Source organism: Carassius carassius, chromosome 3 (assembly GCF_963082965.1).
Source record: "Carassius carassius chromosome 3, fCarCar2.1, whole genome shotgun sequence".
Classification (NCBI taxonomy): domain Eukaryota; kingdom Metazoa; phylum Chordata; class Actinopteri; order Cypriniformes; family Cyprinidae; genus Carassius; species Carassius carassius.
In genome coordinates this window covers 13053187-13075364 of record NC_081757.1, presented here as the reverse complement: position 1 = coordinate 13075364, position 22178 = coordinate 13053187, and the positions used below count along the sequence as shown (strand labels likewise).

Here is a 22178-nt window from a genome sequence, read left to right as displayed (position 1 = left end):
TTTATATAGTTGCGTCTGGAGGCCCTTCACCAGATTGTGGTGTTGATTTCTGGGATGGAGGAGAAAAGCAGTCAGGCAGGCGCTGGAGGTGGAGCTGGACGCACAGGCCTCAGTTTTCACTCTGCCTCTCTGCTAACATCAGTCAGACTGCAGTTCCTGTCGGGATGTTTTGGCCTTGGTGCTGTCTGCAATGGGGGGCCAAAAGGGGAGAGTGTCCAACTGCACCATTACCAGGTAATTGTTACATGGATCTAATCTTAGACTTGTTTCAGAGGTACTGAAGAAGAGAAAATCTTTTTTTAAATGCGTGTCATACTGTTCAACATTAATTTATGACCATTATCAGTGGATAACAAGCTTCAAATTGAGTTTTTAAACATCGTTGATCATCTTTGTAGGTCATGCTGGTTTAATACGTGCTAATTTATGGGCATGAGGCCTTACTGAAAAAGTAGCTATAAGACCCATACAATTGATCAGAATGTCTGTGAGCAATTCAGTCTTCTTGCTTTAACACATATTGAACAATAAACTGAGTTTGAACAACTGAAATGTTATGATAAATAATTTTGAATGCTTTGCTCTGCATGTCTTTTTATCTTTCTTTGTAGGATGGAGTCAGAGCAGCCAAGAAAAGTTTACAGATGGACATTCAGACAGCTGTTCATAAGATTTATCAGCAGCTGTCAGTCACATTAGAGAGAGCCCTGCAAGCAAACAAGCACCACATAGGTAATGCATTTGAGCACACATTCAGTATATTCATTTATGTAGCATATATTATGCTGAACATACAGTATATTCACAATGCTGTGTGTGTTTACAGAGGCCCAGCAGAGGCTACTGTTGGTGACGGTCTTTGCTCTAAGTGTGCGATACCAGCCTGTCGATGTATCATTAGCTATCTCCAGCGGTCTCTTGGATGTTCTCTCTCAGCTTTGTGGAACAGAAACCCTGCTTGGACAGACTCTGCAGCTCCTGCACAAACCTGCAGGCTCTCAGCTCAGCACTGCCCTCAAAGTGGCCAGCACCAGACTGCTACAGATACTAGCCATCAGCACCGGGTACAACACGGTTCTCTCGCAGATTGTTAAAACCTGATTTTTTTATAGCTGATCTGAAACTCAAATGCTGTATGTTTTAAATTATGATGCTACTCCATGAATGTTCTTTAGACCCACTGTGAGATCTTGTTTACATTACCTAGTAAGCAAGATTAAATTAGATTTAGTTCAAATAAAAACTGTTCTTTTGAATGTTTTACTCATCAAAGTATCCTTAGAAATATCATAAAACTATTAAACCGCACAAGTGTTTTCAAATGGTTCTTGAGCAGAAAATCAGCAAATTGTTTCTTTGAAGATCCAGCTTTGCCATCACAGGAATAAATTACATTTAACAATATATTAAAACACAAATAATCTTTTATAATAATACTGTTTCTGTATTTTTGATCAAATAAATGCAGTCATGATAAACATAAACCATCTTCCCAACCTCAAACTCTGTAGTGTAATTTATCAGAACATGATTAGGTCTATTCGGTCACATCACATTGTTAATATCTCTTTTAGCAGGAGCACAGAAGACCGATTTATGAACTTTTGCTCCTTTCTTGTCTTTTCATCAGCACATATGCAGACAGGTTGGGTCCTAAGGTGGTCCAGGCTCTTCTGGATCTCCTGTGCAGTCAGTTGAAGACTCTGCTGGCTCAGGCTGCTGGAAGCACACCCAGTGCAAGTACAGAACTGCAGGAGAAGACTGACGACTGCGCAGATGCTCAGAAAAAAGATTATCGAGGTAGGACAATTGCAAGTCAACCGCAACATGCTCAGTAAGTTACTTTATTTAGTGTTTTTTTATATATTATATATTTATTTTGGTGTAGCATTGTTACGTAAGAGACACACAGCAGAGCTGCACCTCGGAGACTTCTTGGTGTTTCTGCGGCGAGTCGTCTCTTCTAAAGCCATTCAGTCCAAGATGGCCTCTCCTAAATGGACTGAAGTCCTTCTCAACATTGCTGCTCAGAAATGCTGTTCAGGTAGTACATCAGTGTCCCGACCACATCCTCTTGTCTGCGTGATTGTTGTTAGATTAGTTAAATGTATGTATTTTCAGGCATTCCGCTGGTTGGTAATTTGAGGACACGGCTGTTAGCCCTGCATGTTTTGGAAGCTGTGCTTCCTGCCTGTGAGAGCAGCGTGGAGGACCATCAGATGACCCAGGTCTTATTCCTCACACCCCTGTTGTGCTCTCTCTCTTTTTTTATATTATGGAATATGAGTTGCAGAGTTTCATTTGTCTTTGTGTGGTAGGTGGTGGAGAGGTTGTTCTCGCTGCTCTCAGATTGTATGTGGGAGGCACCTGTTGCTCAAGCCAAACACACCATCCAGCTGAAAGAGAGAGAGCAGGAACTCAAACTACAGGTGAGGGAGATTCAGGCAGTCAAGGGTAAGAGGTTGTAATGCTTTAAAATGTACTCCTACCCAATGCCTTTTAAATGCCATCTTGTTGTTTTAGGGTGAATCAGAGGAGGAAGAAGAAAATTTGCCTATCCAGGAAGTAACCTTTGACCCTGAGAAGGCACAGTGCTGTGTGGTGGAAAGTGGACAGGGATTGACACATGGCAGTGGAGGCAAAGGTTACGGCCTAGCCTCCACTGGCATTTCTTCTGGCTGTTACCAGTGGAAGGTTTTACACACTTTTTATTTTATTTATTTATTTTTTATACTGAAGTTTGGGGTCAAAACTACACTATTTGATCAAAACTACAGTAAAAGCGGTAAATTAAATATAGAAATATACATCTAAAATAACAAAGTATTTTAAAATCAAATTTCTGTTATGGCAAAAATTTTTAAAAGTCTTTACTCTTCCTTGTCACATGATCCATCAGAAATCTTTATAAAATGCTTATTTGGTATCTTTTGTAAAATTATAAAAGCATTTAATGTCACTTTTGATTAATTTAATGAATCCATGTTAAATATGGATTACATTTAAAAAAAAAAATTGGTTTAAATTTTTTTTTTAAGTCTTACTGGCCACAGACTTCTGAATCAAACTTCATGTAAGCCAGTAGCACAATATGTGCATTGCGTCAAGCTGTGTGAGTATAAGAATGTGTATAAATTGTTTTTTAGTTCTATATCATGAAGGAGAATCGTGGAAATGAGGGAACGTGTGTAGGTGTGTCACGCTGGCCTGTGCATGATTTCAACCACCGCACAACAGCCGACATGTGGCTCTACCGTGCATACAGTGGCAACCTCTACCATAATGGAGAGCAGACCCTCACGCTGTCCAGCTACACACAGGGAGACTACATCACCTGTGTGCTGGACATGGAGGCCAGGACTGTGTCCTTTGGCAAGAACGGAGAGGTGTGGTGAAGCCCACTTACAAACACACAAATACTCAACCATTTTACCAACTTGCATATCACAAGCTGAGCTGTAATACACATTAACTGTCATATCTTACGTCACATGTGCTTATGTTCTAAACCACGTGGCTCTATGTGGCAGGAACCCAAACTGGCCTTTGAGGATGTCGATGCTACCGAGCTGTACCCTTGTGTCATGTTCTACAGCAGTAACCCCGGGGAGAAAGTAAGACACAGTTCTGATGTTGATTTAAACTCTGTGGTCTTCTGTTTATCTAAAATAACACCAATGAACTGTTCAGACTACATAATCATGTTGGTGTAAGGGCAGTCTAAACCTAAGAGGTGGGTAACATAAACACAAAAATGATATCATGACATTTGTAAATCTTTTAGGTCAATAACAAAATGTATAAATTTTTCTATTATTTAAAAAGTCGCATACATGGATTGAAAAATTACGCACGTTCATAAATTCATAGCCATGTAATAAAACTTAATATTTTAAAATTTCTGCTTTTTTTTTCATTTTAAATAGGTTAATTTAATAAATATATATTTGGGTTTAATTCAAATATTTTAGTTAATTTAATTTATTTCTATTTAGTCATTTTATTTCCTTAGCTTACATTTATTTTATGCCAAGATAGGGTAACATTTCCCTTTTTTTATTTTGTTTAAAGTTTTTTCGTCAAATATAGATTTTTAAAAAACATTTATTTCAACTGTATTTCAATTAACAAAAATGTTTTTATTAGTTGTGGTTTGTTGTTGATAATTTTGATGAATTCGATTTATTTTTTTACGGCTTCCTTAAAAAATAAACAGTTTAGTAGAATGCAAGGACTGCCATAGCAGCGATATCAGAAAAATTTATACCAATTGACAATTTCCTATAGTTTTCTGTATTGTTCTAACCAGTATATCACCCACCCCTTCCCTGCAGGTAAAAATCTGTGACATGCAGATGAGGGGCACACCACGTGACCTGTTACCTGGTGACCCAATCTGCAGCCCTGTGGCCACTGTCCTGGCGGAAGCCACCACCCAGCTGGTCCGTATCTTACACCGTTCAGAGCGCTGGACCCAAACTATCAACCGCAGCATCCTCCAGCGCCTCCAGCAGATCAGAGGCTGCCTGCGAGAAGGAGCTCCTCCAGCAGGGGCCACCAGACTGCGCAAGAGCCACTCGGCACACAGCAGAGAGGAGCAGGATGAGAAGGAGGAAGAGCGAGAGGAGGAGAGAGGAAGAAGCGGACGGCACGCGGCGGCCGAGTTGTCAGAGCCGCACCTGCGGACGCTGTGCCACCAGGTGTGGCCGGTGTTAGCTGTGATGGGGGGAGTAGATGGTGGGTTAAGGATGGGGGGACGGTGTGTGCACAAGCAGACTGGGAGACACGCTACTCTGCTGGGTGTGGTGAAGGAGGGTAGCACATCAGCTAAGGTGCAGTGGGATGAGGCGGAGATTACAATCAGGTGAGAGATGGGTATCTGTTTGAGTGATTTATATGAATGTGGAATTGAGGCTTTCTGCCTCGCTCCTGCTCCCAGAGCTCTCCTACTTTTCTGTCTTCTGCTCTCCATGGTCTCTTTATCCATTTTTCTTCCTTCCTGATCATTTCATTGACCTTTGCATTAGCTCCATGACGTTGCATGTTCCCTGGCCCTCCTCTCTGCTCCCTCACTTTCTCTCTCTGTGTTTGGTTTGTCACTCCTTTTCATTGAAGCTTCCCCACTTTTTGGTCGCCCAGTGACACGCCGTTGTACAACTTGGAGCCAATCGAGCCTCTTCCCTTCGACGTTTCACGTTTCCGCGGACTCACTGCGGCTCTGCTGCTGGACCTCACCGCCCTCGCAAGCCTGCAGGACGACAGCTCCAAATCTGCCTCCGGTCGGCGGCACGAGAGAAGACATCGCCACGAACCCCAGGAAGAACGGGAGAATGAGTCGCACACCAAACCGAAAGAGGGGACGGGAGACCTGCGTGTATCTCACAGTTTAGATGAGGTTCGAGCTCGAGCTCCACCCAACTCTCGCTCCGAGAGCGAGCTCGCTGCCTACACACAGGATGCCACACAGCAGACTCCAGCAGAGGGACGGCGCAGGCTGCAGGAGATGGTGGGGACGCGCTCGCAGGAGGCGGCTGCGCAGATGGAGGTTCATGCGGTGCAGTTGTCATATCTGTATCTGGGAGCGATGAAGACCCTGAGCGTACTTCTGAGCTGCAGTAAATACGCTGAGCTGCTGCTGATCCCCAAAGTCACACCTGACAGCGGTCATAATGCGGATTGTGCCAGCCCTGGGGTGAGCGTGTGTCAGGAGGAGGCGGAGCTGCGATCGGCTCTGCAGTTTCTGATGCGACACATGGTGAAGCGGGCGGTGATGAGGTCGCCCATTAAAAGGGCACTTGGGCTGGCAGACCTAGAGCGGGCGCAAGCCATGATCTACAAACTGGTGGTCAATAGCCTACTTGAAGAACAGGATGGCCACATTTCTAAACCAGGTATATCAGAAAGCATAAAACAAACCTGATACACATAAACTGACTTAAAGGAACACTCCACTTTTTTTGAAAATAGGCTAATTTTCCAACTCCTCTTATTGGGTTGGGTTATACAGTTTTTTTTTAAATCCATTGCAGTGATAGTACCCAGTGCCTGAAAATAGTCCCCAGCTAGTTTTTGTAGTTGCAGCACTGTTGCAGGACTATTTTCAGGCGCTGTGTAATATCACTGTTCTTGCTGCACACATGGTACTGCAGCAAAGTTCTTTGATTATTACGCCGGAATGAGAGTATAGTTCCTAGCCATATCAGCCTAGAAAATCGCAACTTTTCCTTTTCCGTCAGTTGTTGTACATGATGTGAATATAGAAGAGTCAAGTTTGAAATAGGAAAAATAGAAACTCTTTGGTCATTTTAGAGCGAGTTGCTAACGGTCTAATCAGATTCAATGATCTATGCTAAGCTAAGCTAAAAGTGCTACCAGACTTAGAGATCAGCTGAATGGATTAGAAAATGGTCAAATTCAGCTGTTTAACTCTAGGGGAGTTGGAAAATTAGCCTATTTAAAAAAAAGTGGAGTGTTCCTTTAATCTACACTACTGTTCAAGGGTTTGGGATCAAGTTTTTTTTTTTTTTTTATATATAATCTCTTATGCTCACCAATGCTGCATTTATTTGGTTAAAAATATGGTTAATACAGTAGTTTTATGAGACATTACAATTTAAAATACCCATTTTGATGTTGAACTGATGTAATCTGTTAGAAGATCAGATTTTTCAGCAGCCATTACTTTAGTCTTCTGTGTCACATGATCCTTTAGAAATCATTCTAATATGATTTGAAAGTAAAAAAAGAAAGAAAAATAAAAACAAACAAAAAACAAACAAACTGGTAGTTTATAAAGTCTTGACTGTACAGTGTAATTGCTGCTATCCTTTACATATATTGCTTGATATTTTGATATTGTATATGACACCAATAATTTTTTTTTAAATCAGACCTTACCAGAACTCAAAGGTTTGAATTTGCCATAAAAAAAAGAAAAAAACTCACCTCAGTGGATCTGTTTTAGCATTTTATTTATCAAAACATTCAATTAAATAAAAACATTTAATTTATTTAAATTATTAGAGAAAAAATTATTTACATTACTTTTAATGTAATGTAAAGTCACATAATTTCAGTGAAGATTGAGTGAATAACATTAATGGAATTTATTATTTTTATTATCTGACAAGGAATTTTCATTTTGGTGCATTTTTTGCAAGATATTTTTTTTTTTTTTTTTTTTTTTTTTTTTTTACAATCTCATCCACAAGACTCACAGTTCTCATAGTGAATGTGTTTGTTTTTAGTGGACACAGAGTGTGAGGAGTTAGAGGGAGACCAACGGTTTCAAACTCCGGTCACCACCTCCCCATCAGCCTCCAGCAGTACCTCCTTCATGAGCTCCTCGCTGGAGGACACCACCACAGCCACCACACCTGTTACCACAGCCACCACACCTGTCACAGACGCCGAGACAGCACCGGCTTCTGAATCACCTGGAGTAATGCCCCTCAGCCTGCTCCGGTACACACACACACACACACACACACTTTGTCTCTTTGAGTGTGTGTGAAAACTAAATCTTTCAGTCTGTGTGTCATGATTAATGGGTAAGTGCATGTCTGAGCAGGCAGATGTTCTCCAGCTACCCAACAACTACCCTTCTGCCAGCACGTAGAGCTCAGACCCCTCCTGTCTCATCGCTGCCCACCTCACCATCAGACGAGCACGGCCGGAGACAGAGCCTCACGTCACCTGAGACCCAGCCTGCCAGGACCACCAGCAGGACCGGTACAAATACATTTTTTTTATGTATTTATTTATTTTATTTGTTTAACCAGGAAGGTCCCATTGAGATACAATATCTCTTCTACCAGGGAGTCCTGGTCAAGATAGTCAGCACAAAACAGAAAATACAAAGTAATACATACCACAACAGAATAAACATACAAAGAATTTCCAAATCTGAAAGACCACACAACCCACAATCAATTACTAAAACATTTACACAGTTCTATAAAAACAGACTTTAAAGTGTTTTTAAAAGAAGTGAGAGATGGAACATATTTCATGTGTAATATACCTTGAAGCTCATTCCATGCATAAGGAGCATAATTAGAGAAGGCTGATCTACCTAGTTCTGTATGGAAAATTGAGTCCTTGATTAAAAGTTTAACTGTTGATCTAGTATTATAAATACTAGTACAGTATGTCAATAGATTAGATATATACTGTGGTAATTTACCCAGTAAAGCTTTTAAAATAAAGATCAACATATGATGTTTCCTCAAGCACAGTGAAGTCCAATTTGTCAACTCATATAAATTACAGTGATGTGTACGCACACTTGAATCAGTCACAAATCGTAAAGCAGCGTGATAAACAACATCCAATTTTTTCAAAGTATTTAGGGGCGCATGCATATATATATATATATATATATATATATATATATATATATATATATTATATCACCATAGTCCAATACTGGCAAAAAGGTACTTTGCACTAATCGTTTTCGAGCATCAAAGGAAAAACATTTTTTCAAACGAAAATAAAAACCCAATCTTGGTCTCAATTTCTTTAAAAGTATAACAATATGAGAACTAAAAGTAAATTTATCATCCAGCCAAATTCCAAGATATTTATAGGATGCGACTCTCTCAATCAGAGTACCATCAAAAGTTTTAATCATAAAATCATTTAGTGATAATCTGGAGCGTGTGAAGATCATGTATTTAGTTTTTTTTTTATTCATCACCAATTTTAGATTATCAAGTGCAGTCTGAAATAAATTAAAAGCATTCTGTAAGGAATCCATTGCCACTTTTATGGATGAAGCCATTGTATAAATCAGGGGTTTTCAAACTGTGGGTCGCGACAGTTCGCCCCCCCCCCCCCCCCCCCCCCCCGGCAACTCACTCCAGCCCACCACATCGAGCACCCTCGGCGGCAGACTCCTTCGCCCTGCTCGATGGCACTGCGGATTCACCCCAGCGGCGAAGGATCTTCGGCAGCGCGCCCCTCCTTCCTCCCTGGCTTCGGCACCAGTGTAAAACATTAAAATCTTCACAATCACAGGAAGAAGGAGGCGGGAACTGGGAACCCACTCATCACAACGATATAGCCCACCAACATTAATAATGAACTGCAATATCCTTAGTGTGATTTTCAAATTGCAATTAAGTCCGTGTGCGTTGCGTGTTTTGAAGGTCTCAGAGCAATGTCATTAAAAGGTTCAATCGGTCTTTTTTTACCTATTTCACAATTATTTTAATCTCCAAACTGTTTTAGATAGTTCTGCTTTGCTTCTTATGCTTTTCTAAAAAAGTGTTGGATTGTGCTCCGTTCTCGCCGACACACACGGAAGGATCATGAATGCAACAAAACACAGCAGCGCAGATCACACTTCACTGGAGTGAGCCTGCTTCACGTTTTTATGGACACTACATATTTTAACGCCAGTAAACAAAAATTAAAACTTGTAAATTTGTAGTGAAATTTTCAGTTGTACTCTAAAATAAAATGGTTATTTTTCTTAAATACTTAATTTCTGTCATAAAAATTTTAAGTAAGATTAGGTTTAAAGTAATTTCACTCGTTGTTTTTTTTTTTTTTTTAATATTTTGGTGGGTCGTGAAATATATTACACTTGTCTAGGTGGGTCGTGGAATGGAAAAGTTTGGGAACCACTGGTATAAATGATGGTATCATCTGCATAAAAGTGTACTTTTACGGTCTCTAATCCTACACCAAGTTCATTTATGTAAATAGAAAATAAAATTGGTCCCAAAATTGAACCTTGAGGGACACCTGTCTTCACTATTAATGGACTAGAAGTATAATTATTTACAGACACACATTGAGTTCTTCCAGTCAAATAATTTGAAAACCACTTTAAAACTGTACTACTAAAACCTACACATTTAAGCCTTTGCAAAAGAAGATCATGATCCACAGAATCAAACGCTTTGGATAAATCAATAAAAAGTGCAACACATTATTTTTTTTTATCCAATCCAGTAATAATGTCATTTGTGACTGACATTGCAGCAGTAATAGTACTATGTCCTTGTCTAAAACCTGACTGAGTTTGACTTAAAATATTATTAATCGATAAATAGTGCTTTAACTGTTCATACAATGTTTGTTTCTTAAAGGGGACCTTGTCCCCAGAGTGTGTATGTGACGTTTAAGCTGAAGTTTAAGTGAAGTTTTTATAGTTTGTTAAAATTGCCTCTTTTAGTCACTTTTTTTGTGTGTCCCTTTAAATGTAAATGAGCTGGTGCTCCAAGCCCCCTTTTTTAAAAAGAGGGTGGAGCTTTAAGAGCTCAAGCTCCAGCACACAAATAAACATTCCACTTTTAGTACAAGCCTGTTATCTTTACAGAAAACGAACTTGGTATAAATTCAGTCATCTGATTGTACTGTGCATAATAAATGATCGTTTGTGAATTACACTGTTGAGGAGAATGGCGCTGTCCTTATAAAAATAAGGACAGCTGGTCTCATTGTGCCTTAGCTGCTATCACAAACTTTATAAGTCCCACATGTGGTTGTGATCTTAACAAATTCAAGCAGTCGACTTCACATTGCGTTCAAATGCAATTTTTAACTACCACATTCCAATTTACGATCGTTCTGGAAGCACATGAAGGCAGCATTATTTAAAACAGGCAGAGACAATGATAGCTTCAGCAATATTAGCCTTACAGAGGGCCAAGAAGCCCTTTCAGAAAGGCAATTCTGAAAAGGCAAAAAAATGAACAATCAATCCCTAAACATATAGGGTGCTTTGCCAATTTTTTTCAGGGAAATTTTCTTCAAAAATGAAATTTAACCACGGTGCTCTCAGCAGCTCTGATGGAGGGAGTCTGTGGAAACTCCTGTGTTCATTGGTGCATCCCAAATCACAACACTTGTAATGCATCTTTAGCACTGACATTGTATATCTCCAGCAGCTAAACTTACAGCAAGAAAACACTAATACCTGCTTCTTATTCGGGGCTGTGTCTATGTTCATAGGGCAGAGAGTGCCAAAAATGGGTGGTATTTTCTTCCCTTCAATGACATGTAAAGAGGGAGAATCTGAAACTGATCACTCGTTTGGAGAGACTGTTTATAATTTATTGGTATTCTAGACCGAATGGGTGGGTGGATTTGTACCATTATATGCTGGTTGGTTTCATACACTGCAGCCACACAATGAAGGTGTTCGAACACCTTTTAAAAGTGATTTTTGCATAATATGTCCCTTTTTAAATTCATTAAATCTAGCCCAGAATTCTGAGAACACATACGAAATATTATATAAAATTTTTTTTTCATATATACACACACACACACACACACATATATATATATATATATATAATATACATACATACATACATACATATATATATATATATATATATATATATATATATATATATATATATATATATATATATATATATATATATATATATAATATACATACATACATACATACATACACATATATATATATAATATACATACATACATACATACATACATACACATATATATATATAATATACATACATACATACATACACATATATATATATATATATATATATATATATGTATGTATGTATGTATATGTATGTATGTATATGTGTGTATTCTTCTCTAGGATAAATATATTGGAAATATACAAATATGTAAATATACTAGAAGTATAAATTATTTCAGCATAACAATTAACAAGAATGAAAAAAAAAAAGAAAATAAATAAATAAATACACAATTAAAATATCACTGGACCCACCCCAACCCTCCTCTGCATTGTACATTTGTCACATCAGTAAAAATTGTGAAAGTACAGAAATCAATGATAAATAGTACATGGAAATAAAGTAAAATGAAAAGGGAAAATAAAATAATACAAGAGGTTTCAGTTCAACTTTTTACTAAAATTATGATCATTATATAATTTGTAACGGAAAAAAATATATTCAATAAGAAAGGCTGTCTTTCAGATCTTTGTACATGACTGTATATCCACATATACATAGTGCTGTATTAAATAGCTGATCTTGTTTGTTTATTGGCTCCAAGCATTATCAGACCCTAGCAGTCGTCTTTCCACATCTCCACCTCCTCCTGCCATCGCCGTTCCACTGCTGGAAATGGGTTTCTCTCTCAGGCAGATCATGAAAGCTTTGGAAGCAACAGGTAGACACACATATATACACACAGAAATTTCATTTCTAAATTCTGAATTTCTGCTTTTTTCTGATGTTATCATATCAGATATTCAGATTATGTTCTGTGCTGGTCTGCAGGTGCACGTGGTGAGGCAGATGCTCAGAACATCACTGTGCTTGCGATGTGGATGATCGACCACCCAGGCACGGCAGACTCTGATGAGGCTTCAGACCCCTGCTACGGTGCAGCAGGAGGGGGTAAGAGCACAGAGAGGAGCTATCTGCGCTCACCGGGTGACATCCCCAATGCTGATGCTGCAGAGATGGAGGAGGGATTCAGTGAGAGGTATGAATATATGGCATGACATATTGTACTGTTGTTTCATGAGTGTAATTAATTAATACTTTCTCATTGTAGTCCTGAAGGTCTTGATCAGGATTTGGGCTCTTCCTCTGCCGGCCCCACTCCCAGAGGACGCTCTGCAGCCAACAGGAAACATCGCTTTGACCTGGCTGCACGCACATTATTAGCTCGTGCAGGTAGAGGGATCTCTAAAGTTACATGCTTTCTAAATCATGTTTTCTAGTCAGTGGGTTATCTGAACAACTAGTCAGTTAATCACTTTTAATGAAGTTCTGTTTAATCAGGCTGGTTTTAGGTTTATCTGACCCTGAGCAGACATCTGTATCTGTTTATCAAAGAATCCTGAAAAAATGTTAAGCGGCACAAATGTTTTCAACACTGATACAAATAAGAAATGTTTCTTGAGCATCAAATATATGCATTATGAACTATTTCTGAAGGATAACGTGACACTGCAGACTGGAGTAATGGCTGCTAGAAATTCTTTGTTGTCAATAGAAATGAATTTAATTGTAAAATATATAAAATAAAATAAACGTATTTTAAATCGTAAAAATGTTTCACAATATTGCAGTTTTTTTCAAAATCATAAGAATCATTCAATCTTACTGATAGGTTAGTTAGTAAAGTCTGCAGGACATTTATTTATATTTATTTATATATATTTTTTATAATGGGGAAAAAAATAGCTAAACTTGTCAGCTACAGTAACTAGTTGGTCATCACAACCTGTATACAGAAAAAACAGTTTTACAACATTAAATTTTAAGAATCATCAAAACAGTAAATACTCCACAGTAACTGTGTGTGTGTGTGTAGCTGGACTGTACCGCTCAGTGCAGGCACATCGAACTCAAGCACGTCGAGAAGGCTCTGGACTGCAGCAGGAGCCTGGGCCGCTCGGGGCGCTGTATGACTTCAATCTGGATGAAGAGTTGGAGCTCGAATTGGATCAGGAAGCCATGGAGGCCATGTTCAACCAGGAGCTTGCATCTGATTCCGACATTCTGGGAATGTGGATCCCGGAGGTACTGGACTGGCCAACATGGGTGTGTGTGACAGCAGCCTGGGGCTGCCGCTGCTTTACTACTCGCCTTTAACCCCTGCACGGCTGCACACACCTATGCATTTGTTCAGTGACACACACATTGTTCATACATAAAGTTTGCTCACTCACATCCTCATATTGGACACATATTGGCTCTCTCACTTTTACTAACACCGGTGCATGTTTTGCCAGCACAGTATGGAAGCAGCAGATGCATTCTGGGATGCTTCAGCCCTGATCCATGTTCCACTGGCTATCAAATCTTCATACATGTACGACATACTCTCCAAACTGATCGCAGTTGTCTGGTTTTGTCTCATTTGCATGTGTGTTAGCATGTGTGTGAGACGGAGGACCGTGATGAGGTGGTGGTGTGTGAGCTGTGTGGGGTCAGCGTGTCCAGCTTCAACCAGCACATGAAGAAAAGTCACCCGGGCTGTGGTCGCAGTGCCAATCGCCAAGGTTACCGCAGCAATGGCTCTTATGTTGACGGCTGGTTTGGAGGGGAGTGTGGAAGTGGAAATCCCTATTATTTGCTCTGTGGCAGCTGCAGAGAGAAATACCTTAACTTGAAGAGCAAGATCAAAGGACCACTGCCTGAGAGGTGAGAATTAATCATATCACCCTATCGTCAGCCTGACACATGATATTATCGTGCTTGTTTTATTTAGTTATTAGCTAGAGAGTGAGCCAACTATGGCTAAAAGCAGCCTAATGTTATTGTAATCTATTAACTACACATTTTATCTTTTTTTGTCAAGTAGCATATGGATGTCATGTCACAAATTTGTTTTAATATGATTGAATTTATATTTAACATGATAATTTAATAGAAGCATTATACATTACTAATTATAATGCTTACATTTCTTCAGTTATTCAAACAGCATCTACAGAAAAGGAGCAAAGAACATTTTCATTATCAAAGAACTTCATCAATGACTGACTTCAGTCTAGTGCACGTCTATGCACTTTAAAAAACAATGAATAAATGAATAAATCTCTTAATACTTACGTCACACGTACATCTGCACTTCAACGGAACTCAACGGAATCGTGTGTGACTTAGTTAACACTGTAAAACACGTAAAAAGAAATGTGATGGAACAAATAAGCCCCAATATTGATTAGATATTATTTTTATCATCCGGCTAGTAATACTATGAATAATAATAATCATCTTGCTCTCGTCAAAGGCACCAGCCACATGCGTTATCTCAGACTGTTGTTAATACACAATACTATTATCTATCAGCACAACCCTAGTGAGAATGAGAGGTTGACATAGCCAAATTCACATGAATCTTTCCACTGATCTCTGTTTTTTAGGTATAAAGGTCAAGCACAAGACCTGTTGGGAAAGCAAGACAGCGTGTATGAAGGTATTAATAGTGTCCACATGCAAAACATACATATAAACCAAAAACATAATGCAGCAAGTAATAAAAACACCAAAAAGGCATGTAAAGTTGTCTGGGATTAACAGCAACTGCAGACTACGTCTTTTGTTCAGTGTGTCTGAACACATGGTTTGCCCTGCAGAAGACTGGGACATGATGGATGTAGATGATGCAGGGCGTCTGACGGGTGAGGAGGAGTTTGAGTTGCTCTCTGCTCCGCTTGGTCTTAGTGAACGCAGACCCGTCCCGGAGGCTGTCCATTTTCCAGACACCGACCCTCTTGGAGCCTCTGTTGCCATGGTCACTGCCACCAACAGCATGGAGGAGACTCTCTTGCAGATAGGTACAATATCAACACCAATGTGATTGTGTGACCCTGCCACTGTAGTGCTTCATAGAATGCATTATAGCTTAAAATGCTTGTCATTTTACAGATATTGCCTAAGATTTATATATGAATGTGTATCTCCATGTAACTCCGTCTATAGGTTGCCAGAGCTCAGTGGATAAGAGCTCATCAGGTCGCTTGTCTTTGGGGGAGCAGGCGGCAGGTCTGCAGACGTCTGCCGATTGCCTGGTGGCTCTGAAAAGAGTCACTGCAGCTGCACAAATCCTGTTAGCCAGAACAATGGTCATGAGAGCACTCTCCCTCCTGTCTGTTAGGTTAGTGTGTTTGGTGATGTGGCTATTTATTTAAGCAATAAAAAAAATCATAATAATATCCTTATTGAGTAGCATTACCAAATAAAAAGTGTAAATTTCACTGTAAAATTAGCACTGTAATATGTTTAGTAGCGCTTTTTACTAAGCCATATTTTTAGGCTTTTTTCAGTTTTGTTTCAATTCATATTTTATACAATTACCGTATGTTTTTTTTTTTTGCTAACAGTGGCTCTAGTTGCAGTCTAGCAGCAGGATTGGAGTCTCTGGGCTTGACAGACATTAGGACTCTGGTGCGTCTGATGTGTTTGGCTGCAGCAGGTAGAGCTGGACTTTCCACAGGCCTTACATTAGGCCCTGGATCCTCTGAGCGCCCACGAGGGACTAGCAAGCTAACCAAACCCATTTCTTGTTTGGCGTATCTCAGTACTGCCGTTGGCTGTCTGGCATCGAACAGCCCCAGCGCTGCCAAACTCCTGGTCCAGCTGTGCACTCAGGTATCCAGATGAAAATCATGAAAAGCTTGTAAATGGAGAGCCTGCAAAAAGCGCTACATCTTTCTTTCTTTTTTTTTCTCACCCTGTCTTGCCTCGCTTTTCCTCTAGAATCTGATATCAGCTGCCACCGGGATGAATCTGACCACAGTAGATGATCCAATCCAGAGGAAGTTCTTGCCCAGTTTCCTGAGGGGAGTGGCAGAAGAAAACAAACTGGTGACGTCGCCCAATTTCGTGGTGACCCAGGCGCTGGTGGCACTACTTGCCGATAAAGGTGCCAGGCTTCGACACGGCTACGACAAGGCTGAGCTGGAAAAAAGAGGTTAGTTGACAATGCCGCCACATTGTTTACTTATTCATGTTTTTTCAGTCATTTATTTTTCGTTGTTATTTTGTTTTGTGCAGTTAAAGCTCATAAATCTGATCTGATTTGTTTCTTTTGGCAGCAGAGGAGTTTTTAGATGAAGCTTTGTTGTGTTGCAGCCTGAAACCCACAGCTTTTGCCACCAATCACTGCCATTTTTAATTTTCCTTGTTGTGGGTGTTTTTGTGTGTTTTGCTTGCGACCTGGCTTTGTTTTGCTCGGTCATCGCAGGGTTAATGTCGCCTCTCTATGCCCACCTGTCCTGTGCCCCCCTTGCTGTAGGCCCATTGGAGCTGGCAAATGCGCTGGCGGCGTGCTGCCTCTCATCTCGGCTCTCGTCACAGCACCGTCAATGGGCCGCGCAGCAGCTCGTGCGCACACTGGCGGCTCACGACCGGGACAACCAGAGCCGCCCGCAGACCTTCGCTGATGTGGCAGGAGACCTGCGGAAGTGGTCCACTTTCAGACTCGAGGCCCACCAGAGCAGGGTATGATTCCCCCAGCGTTGTGTGTTTGCTTTTTAAACAACACTGGATGGTTTCTGATGTTGAATCATTTGGCATCTTGTAGGTGATCACATGTGGGTGGTGTAGTAAAAAAGGCCTTCTGGCAACTAGTGGGAATGATGGGACGGTCCGCATTTGGAACGTGACCAAAAACCTGTACACTCTGCAGCAGACATGTGTCTTTAATAAAGGGTGAGTTCCTCTCTTTCTCCTAATTAGGCTCTTTTTTTCACCCACTGAAATGTGATTCTTATGATCTTTGTTTTTAGAGATGACACTTCGGGCGAGTGCATGGGTAATCTGGGGTCTCCAGGCGATCCAAACTTGGCTTCAGTGGCTTGGAGTGTCAGTGGGAAGTACTTGGCTGCTGCCATGGAAAAAATAGTGAACATTTGGCAAGTCAATGGTGAGTCGCTCACCATCATGATATACACTAGCATTCAAAGGTTTGGCAGCCATTACTCTACATTACATTAGTCTTAATTGTCACACGATCCTTCAGAAATCATTCTAATACGTTGAATCGGTGCTCAAGAAACATTATGAACATTTCAAGATTCTCTGATGAATGGAAAGTTTGAAAGAACACTTTAAGACATTGAAAGTATATCGATAAAATATCAATTTGATGGTACTTACACTATCACATGAGAAATGAGAACTAAATTGGGCTAAATAATGTCACTATTGTCTAATAAAAATATTTGTTTCATCAAAAAAAAAAACTTGTGAACAGTAGTTTCTGTTTATGTCAGCCAAGATAAGAGTTTTTTTTATTATTATTATTTATTAATCAGTATCTGTTGATATTGGATATTTAATTGTGCTGCTCATTTGTTTTACATTTTACATTCGCATTTTAATACCAGTCATTTTTCGGTCATGACATTGAAATAATTATTGACTTGTTTTTGCACACAAGGTGGGAAGGTCTCACTGGACCTGCAGCCTCATTGGGTGTCATCTTTAGCTTGGCCAGAAGAGGAGGCAGGGTCACTGTGGGGCGGGGAGCCTCGAGAGCTCCTGTTGGTGGGTCGCATGGATGGGACACTGGGGCTTCTTGAGGTCCTTGATGATTCTGAAATGCAGAGAACTGAACTCCAGCACTGCTTCAGGAAAGACGGTACTGACAGTTTTTATGAAACTGTAAACAAGATTACTTTTGGAGACTTAGTTTCATGTGTGTATCCATGTTTGTTGCTCTTCTCTGCAGTGGCTGTGATGCAGATCGCATGGTACAGTGAGGATAGTCCCTTTGCAGTTGGATATGCTGATGGAAGGCTTCTGATTGGCTCTAAGGAGCCTTCAGAGAATGGATCTGTGGTGGTTATTGATGCCCACAAGGTTAGAGTCATCATGATTCATCATAAACTGACACAGACATACATGCATAAGCATACAGATGCTGTACTTTCATGCTTTCTTGTATGTAATATTTCTTGTGTTAAGAAGTAATTTAACATGCCTTCGATGCTTCGCTGACAGTCAAATCTTTGTTCTCTCTTTGTGTTTTGTGACTATAGGAAAGCATCAGTTCATTGCGCTGGGCTCCTGGTGGACAAGTGTTGCTAAGCTGTGCTAAAGAGGAGATTGTACGTTTATGGGCAGGGTCAGGGACAGGTTTGGCTCAAAGCTGGACATGTCTGCAAAGCATCACCCATCCTGCTGTTGTTAATGCTGTTGCCTGGTGCAGCCTGGCTTGCCAGGGACCTAAACCTCTCAACATGTTTGCCACGTACGTCTGGACTGAGAGTACTCTAATGGATGAGAGAACTGACTCCAGTTGTGCTTTATTTAACTAGGGAAAATGATAAACCAGCAGAAATACACTAGCATTCTGGGGTCCCGTTTAAAATAAATTTCTTATGCTTACCAAAGCTGCATTTATTTGATCAGAGATATCTTAAAATCAAAAATGTTGTGAAATTTTTATTTTCATTTAAAATAACCATTTTCTATTTTAATAGCTCTGCCACGAAAGGAATAAATTGCAAAAGCTGAGTTATCAGGGGCCGTTATTCCAGTCTTCAGTGCCACATCACTCTTAATATGTTAATTTGGTGCTCAACAAACATTTTCTTACTGTCATTGTTGAAAACAGTTGTAAATGGTAAATGGACTGCATTTATATAGCGATTTCAACAGATCCATGGCCATCCAAAGTGCTTTACAAATCGCCTCACATTCACCCGTTCACTCACTCATTCATACACCGACGGCTGTGCTGCTTTAGTTTTTTTAAACATTCAGGGATGTGCACTAAAAATCTTTGTCTCACAGATGTTGTCAGAGCGGTTTGGTATCTGTGTGGACGGTACCGCAGGACCCTTCATCATACTCACAGTCCAGCACTGCCTGCCTTGATGCCTGGTGGGAATCAGAATCCAAATCCAAACTGATGGTAATGTGTCCTTACTTATGAGCAATTCAAATATTTAAAATGCTTTGCTATCTGTGCTTCCCTATCAGTTAGTATTTGTGTTCATGTGGGTTATCTCTGTCCAGCTGGAAACCCAGCGGTGTGAGGGAGCAATGTGTGTGTTCCAGCTGCAGGGTCATATGACTTCTGTGCGGACAGTAGCGTTCAGTCCAGATGGGCTTGCTCTTGTGTCTGGAGGGGTTGGCGGACTTTTGAACATCTGGTCATTGCGGGTCAGTGTCTACCATGGACGCACACTTCATAAGAGCATACAGGCTAACTTACAATCCTTACAAACAAACTTCAAAGGATAAACAAATGTGTTTTGATGATGATACGCTTGTGTGTATGTTTAAACGTGTAGGATGGATCAGTGTTGCAGACGGTAGTTGCTGGATCTGGAGCGATTCACAGCACAGTTTGGATCCCTGATGTGGGTGTAGCTGTTTGCTCCAATCGCTCAAAGGTAAACGAATCCAGAGTGTTTAAATTCTAGTTAATTGTCATTCATTTTGATGAGTTTGTTTCTAAATATCTAGAAAATGTTATTTATTTTTTACACTTTTCTTTTTTTTATTAAACCTGTTTTTAATAAACAAGTTATGGTTGCTTAACACTTGTATATCATAATAAAATATAAATAATATCCATCCATCCATCCATCTTCTTCCGCTTATCCGGGGCCGGGTCGCGGGGGCAGCAGTCTAAGCAGAGAAACCCAGACTTCCCTCTCCCTAGACACTTCCTCCAGCTCTTCTGGGGGGACACCGAGGCGTTCCCAGGCCAGCCGGGAGACATAGTCTCTCCAGCGTGTCCTAGGTCTTCCCTGTGGTCTCTTCCCAGTGGGACGCGCCCGGAACACCTTCCCGGGAAGGCGTCCAGGAGGCATCCGAAACAGATGCCCGAGCCACCTCAGCTGACCCCTCTCGATGTGGAGGAGCAGCGGCTCTACTCTGAGCTCCTCCCGGGTGACTGAGCTTCTCACCCTATCTCTAAGGGATCGCCCAGCCACCCTGCGGAGAAAGCTCATTTCGGCCGCCTGTATCCGGGATCTTGTCCTTTCGGTCATGACCCAAAGCTCATGACCATAGGTGAGAGTAGGAACGTAGATTGACCGGTAAATCGAGAGCTTCGCCTTGCGGCTCAGCTCTTTCTTCACCACGACAGACCGGTACATCGACCGCATTACTGCAGAAGCTGCACCGATCCGTCTGTCAATCTCCCGTTCCATCCTTCCCTCACTCGTGAACAAGACCCCAAGATACTTAAACTCCTCCACTTGAGGCAGGAACTCTCCACCAACCTGAAGAGGGCAAGCCACCCTTTTCCGACTGAGGACCATGGCCTCGGATTTGGAGGTGCTGATTCTCATCCCAGCTGCTTCACACTCGGCTGCAAACCGTCCCAGTGCATGCTGAAGGTCCTGGCTTGATGAGGCCAACACGACAACATCATCCGCAAAGAGCAGAGACGAAATCGTGTTGTCACCAAACCTGACCCCCTCCGGCCCCTGGCTGCGCCTAGAAATTCTGTCCATAAAAATCATGAACAGAACCGGCGACAAAGGGCAGCCCTGCCGGAGTCCAACACGCACCGGGAACAAGTCTGACTTACTGCTGGCAATACGAACCAAGCTCCTGCTCCGGTCGTACAGGGACCGGATAGCCTAGCAAAGGGCCCCGGACCCCATATTTCCGGAGCACTCTCCACAGGCCGCCGCGAGGGACACAGTCGAATGCCTTCTCCAAATCCACAAAGCACATGTGGACTGGTTGGGCAAACTCCCATGAACCCTCCAGCACCCTGTAGAGGGTATAGAGCTGGTCCAGTGTTCCACGGCCTGGACGAAAACCACACTGTTCCTCCTGAATCCGAGGTTCTACTATCGGCCGGATTCTCCTCTCCAGTACCCTGGAATAGACTTTCCCAGGGAGGCTGAGAAGTGTGATCCCCCTGTAGTTGGAACACACCCTCCGGTCCCCCTTCTTAAAAAGAGGGACCACCACCCCGGTCTGCCATCCCAGAGGCACCGTCCCCGACTGCCACGCGATGCTGCAGAGGCGTGTCAGCCAAGACAGCCCCACAACATCCAGAGACTTGAGGTACTCAGGGCGGATCTCATCCACCCCCGGTGCCTTGCCACCGAGGAGTTTCTTGACTACCTCGGTGACTTCAGCTTGGGTGATGGACGAGTCCACATCTGAGCCCTCAGCCTCTGCTTCCTCAATGGAAGGCGTGACAGCGGGATTGAGGAGATCCTCGAAGTATTCCTTCCACCGTCCAACGACATCCCCAGTTGAGGTCAACAGCTCCCCACCTCTACTGTAAACAGCGTTGGTAGGGCACTCCTTCCCTCTCCTGAGGCGCCGGACGGTTTGCCAGAATCTCTTAGAGGCCGACCGATAGTCCTTCTCCATGGCCTCACCGAACTCCTCCCAGGCCCGAGTTTTTGCCTCCACAACCACCCGGAGACCTTACGGCTACAGCTCCGAGCGGCCGCTTCGACAATGGAGGTGGAGAACATGGTCCACTCAGACTCAATATCTCCAGCCTCCCTTGGGATCCGGTCGAAGCTCTGCCGGAGGTGGGAGTTGAAGATCTCTCTGACAGGAGACTCGGCCAAACGTTCCCAGCAGACCCTCACAGTACGTTTGGGTCTGCCGAGTCTGTCCAGCTTCCTCCCCCGCCATCGGATCCAACTCACCACCAGGTGGTGATCAGTTGACAGCTCCACCCCTCTCTTCACCCGAGTGTCCAAGACATACGGCCGGAGGTCAGATGAAACGACCACAAAGTCGATCATC

General features: G+C 41.8%; 1 protein-coding gene across 8 annotated transcripts in view; it reads left to right on the top strand.

Annotated features, from left to right (window-relative positions):
* The window catches only part of LOC132119765 (probable E3 ubiquitin-protein ligase HERC1), a 55416-nt gene that overhangs the window by 23711 nt on the left and 9527 nt on the right, over nucleotides 1-22178 (top strand). For 5 of the 8 annotated variants that reach the window (XM_059530007.1, XM_059530010.1, XM_059530004.1 and 2 more), the window contains exons 27-59: nucleotides 10-234; nucleotides 612-732; nucleotides 827-1064; nucleotides 1631-1800; nucleotides 1889-2044; nucleotides 2122-2228; nucleotides 2319-2429; nucleotides 2524-2694; nucleotides 3147-3386; nucleotides 3531-3614; nucleotides 4335-4864; nucleotides 5116-5891; nucleotides 7248-7464; nucleotides 7571-7731; nucleotides 12028-12144; nucleotides 12255-12462; nucleotides 12535-12656; nucleotides 13300-13529; nucleotides 13864-14132; nucleotides 14858-14910; nucleotides 15071-15271; nucleotides 15417-15591; nucleotides 15818-16085; nucleotides 16194-16407; nucleotides 16681-16937; nucleotides 17020-17147; nucleotides 17225-17361; nucleotides 17878-18078; nucleotides 18169-18299; nucleotides 18479-18690; nucleotides 19236-19356; nucleotides 19461-19607; nucleotides 19739-19840. In XM_059530007.1, coding sequence (XP_059385990.1) covers nucleotides 10-234; nucleotides 612-732; nucleotides 827-1064; nucleotides 1631-1800; nucleotides 1889-2044; nucleotides 2122-2228; nucleotides 2319-2429; nucleotides 2524-2694; nucleotides 3147-3386; nucleotides 3531-3614; nucleotides 4335-4864; nucleotides 5116-5891; nucleotides 7248-7464; nucleotides 7571-7731; nucleotides 12028-12144; nucleotides 12255-12462; nucleotides 12535-12656; nucleotides 13300-13529; nucleotides 13864-14132; nucleotides 14858-14910; nucleotides 15071-15271; nucleotides 15417-15591; nucleotides 15818-16085; nucleotides 16194-16407; nucleotides 16681-16937; nucleotides 17020-17147; nucleotides 17225-17361; nucleotides 17878-18078; nucleotides 18169-18299; nucleotides 18479-18690; nucleotides 19236-19356; nucleotides 19461-19607; nucleotides 19739-19840 — 6600 coding nt within the window. The remainder of the gene's footprint in view (nucleotides 1-9; nucleotides 235-611; nucleotides 733-826; nucleotides 1065-1630; nucleotides 1801-1888; nucleotides 2045-2121; nucleotides 2229-2318; nucleotides 2430-2523; nucleotides 2695-3146; nucleotides 3387-3530; nucleotides 3615-4334; nucleotides 4865-5115; nucleotides 5892-7247; nucleotides 7465-7570; nucleotides 7732-12027; nucleotides 12145-12254; nucleotides 12463-12534; nucleotides 12657-13299; nucleotides 13530-13863; nucleotides 14133-14857; nucleotides 14911-15070; nucleotides 15272-15416; nucleotides 15592-15817; nucleotides 16086-16193; nucleotides 16408-16680; nucleotides 16938-17019; nucleotides 17148-17224; nucleotides 17362-17877; nucleotides 18079-18168; nucleotides 18300-18478; nucleotides 18691-19235; nucleotides 19357-19460; nucleotides 19608-19738; nucleotides 19841-22178) is intronic. The other 3 variants (XM_059530011.1, XM_059530009.1, XM_059530008.1) reach the window with 3 other exon arrangements.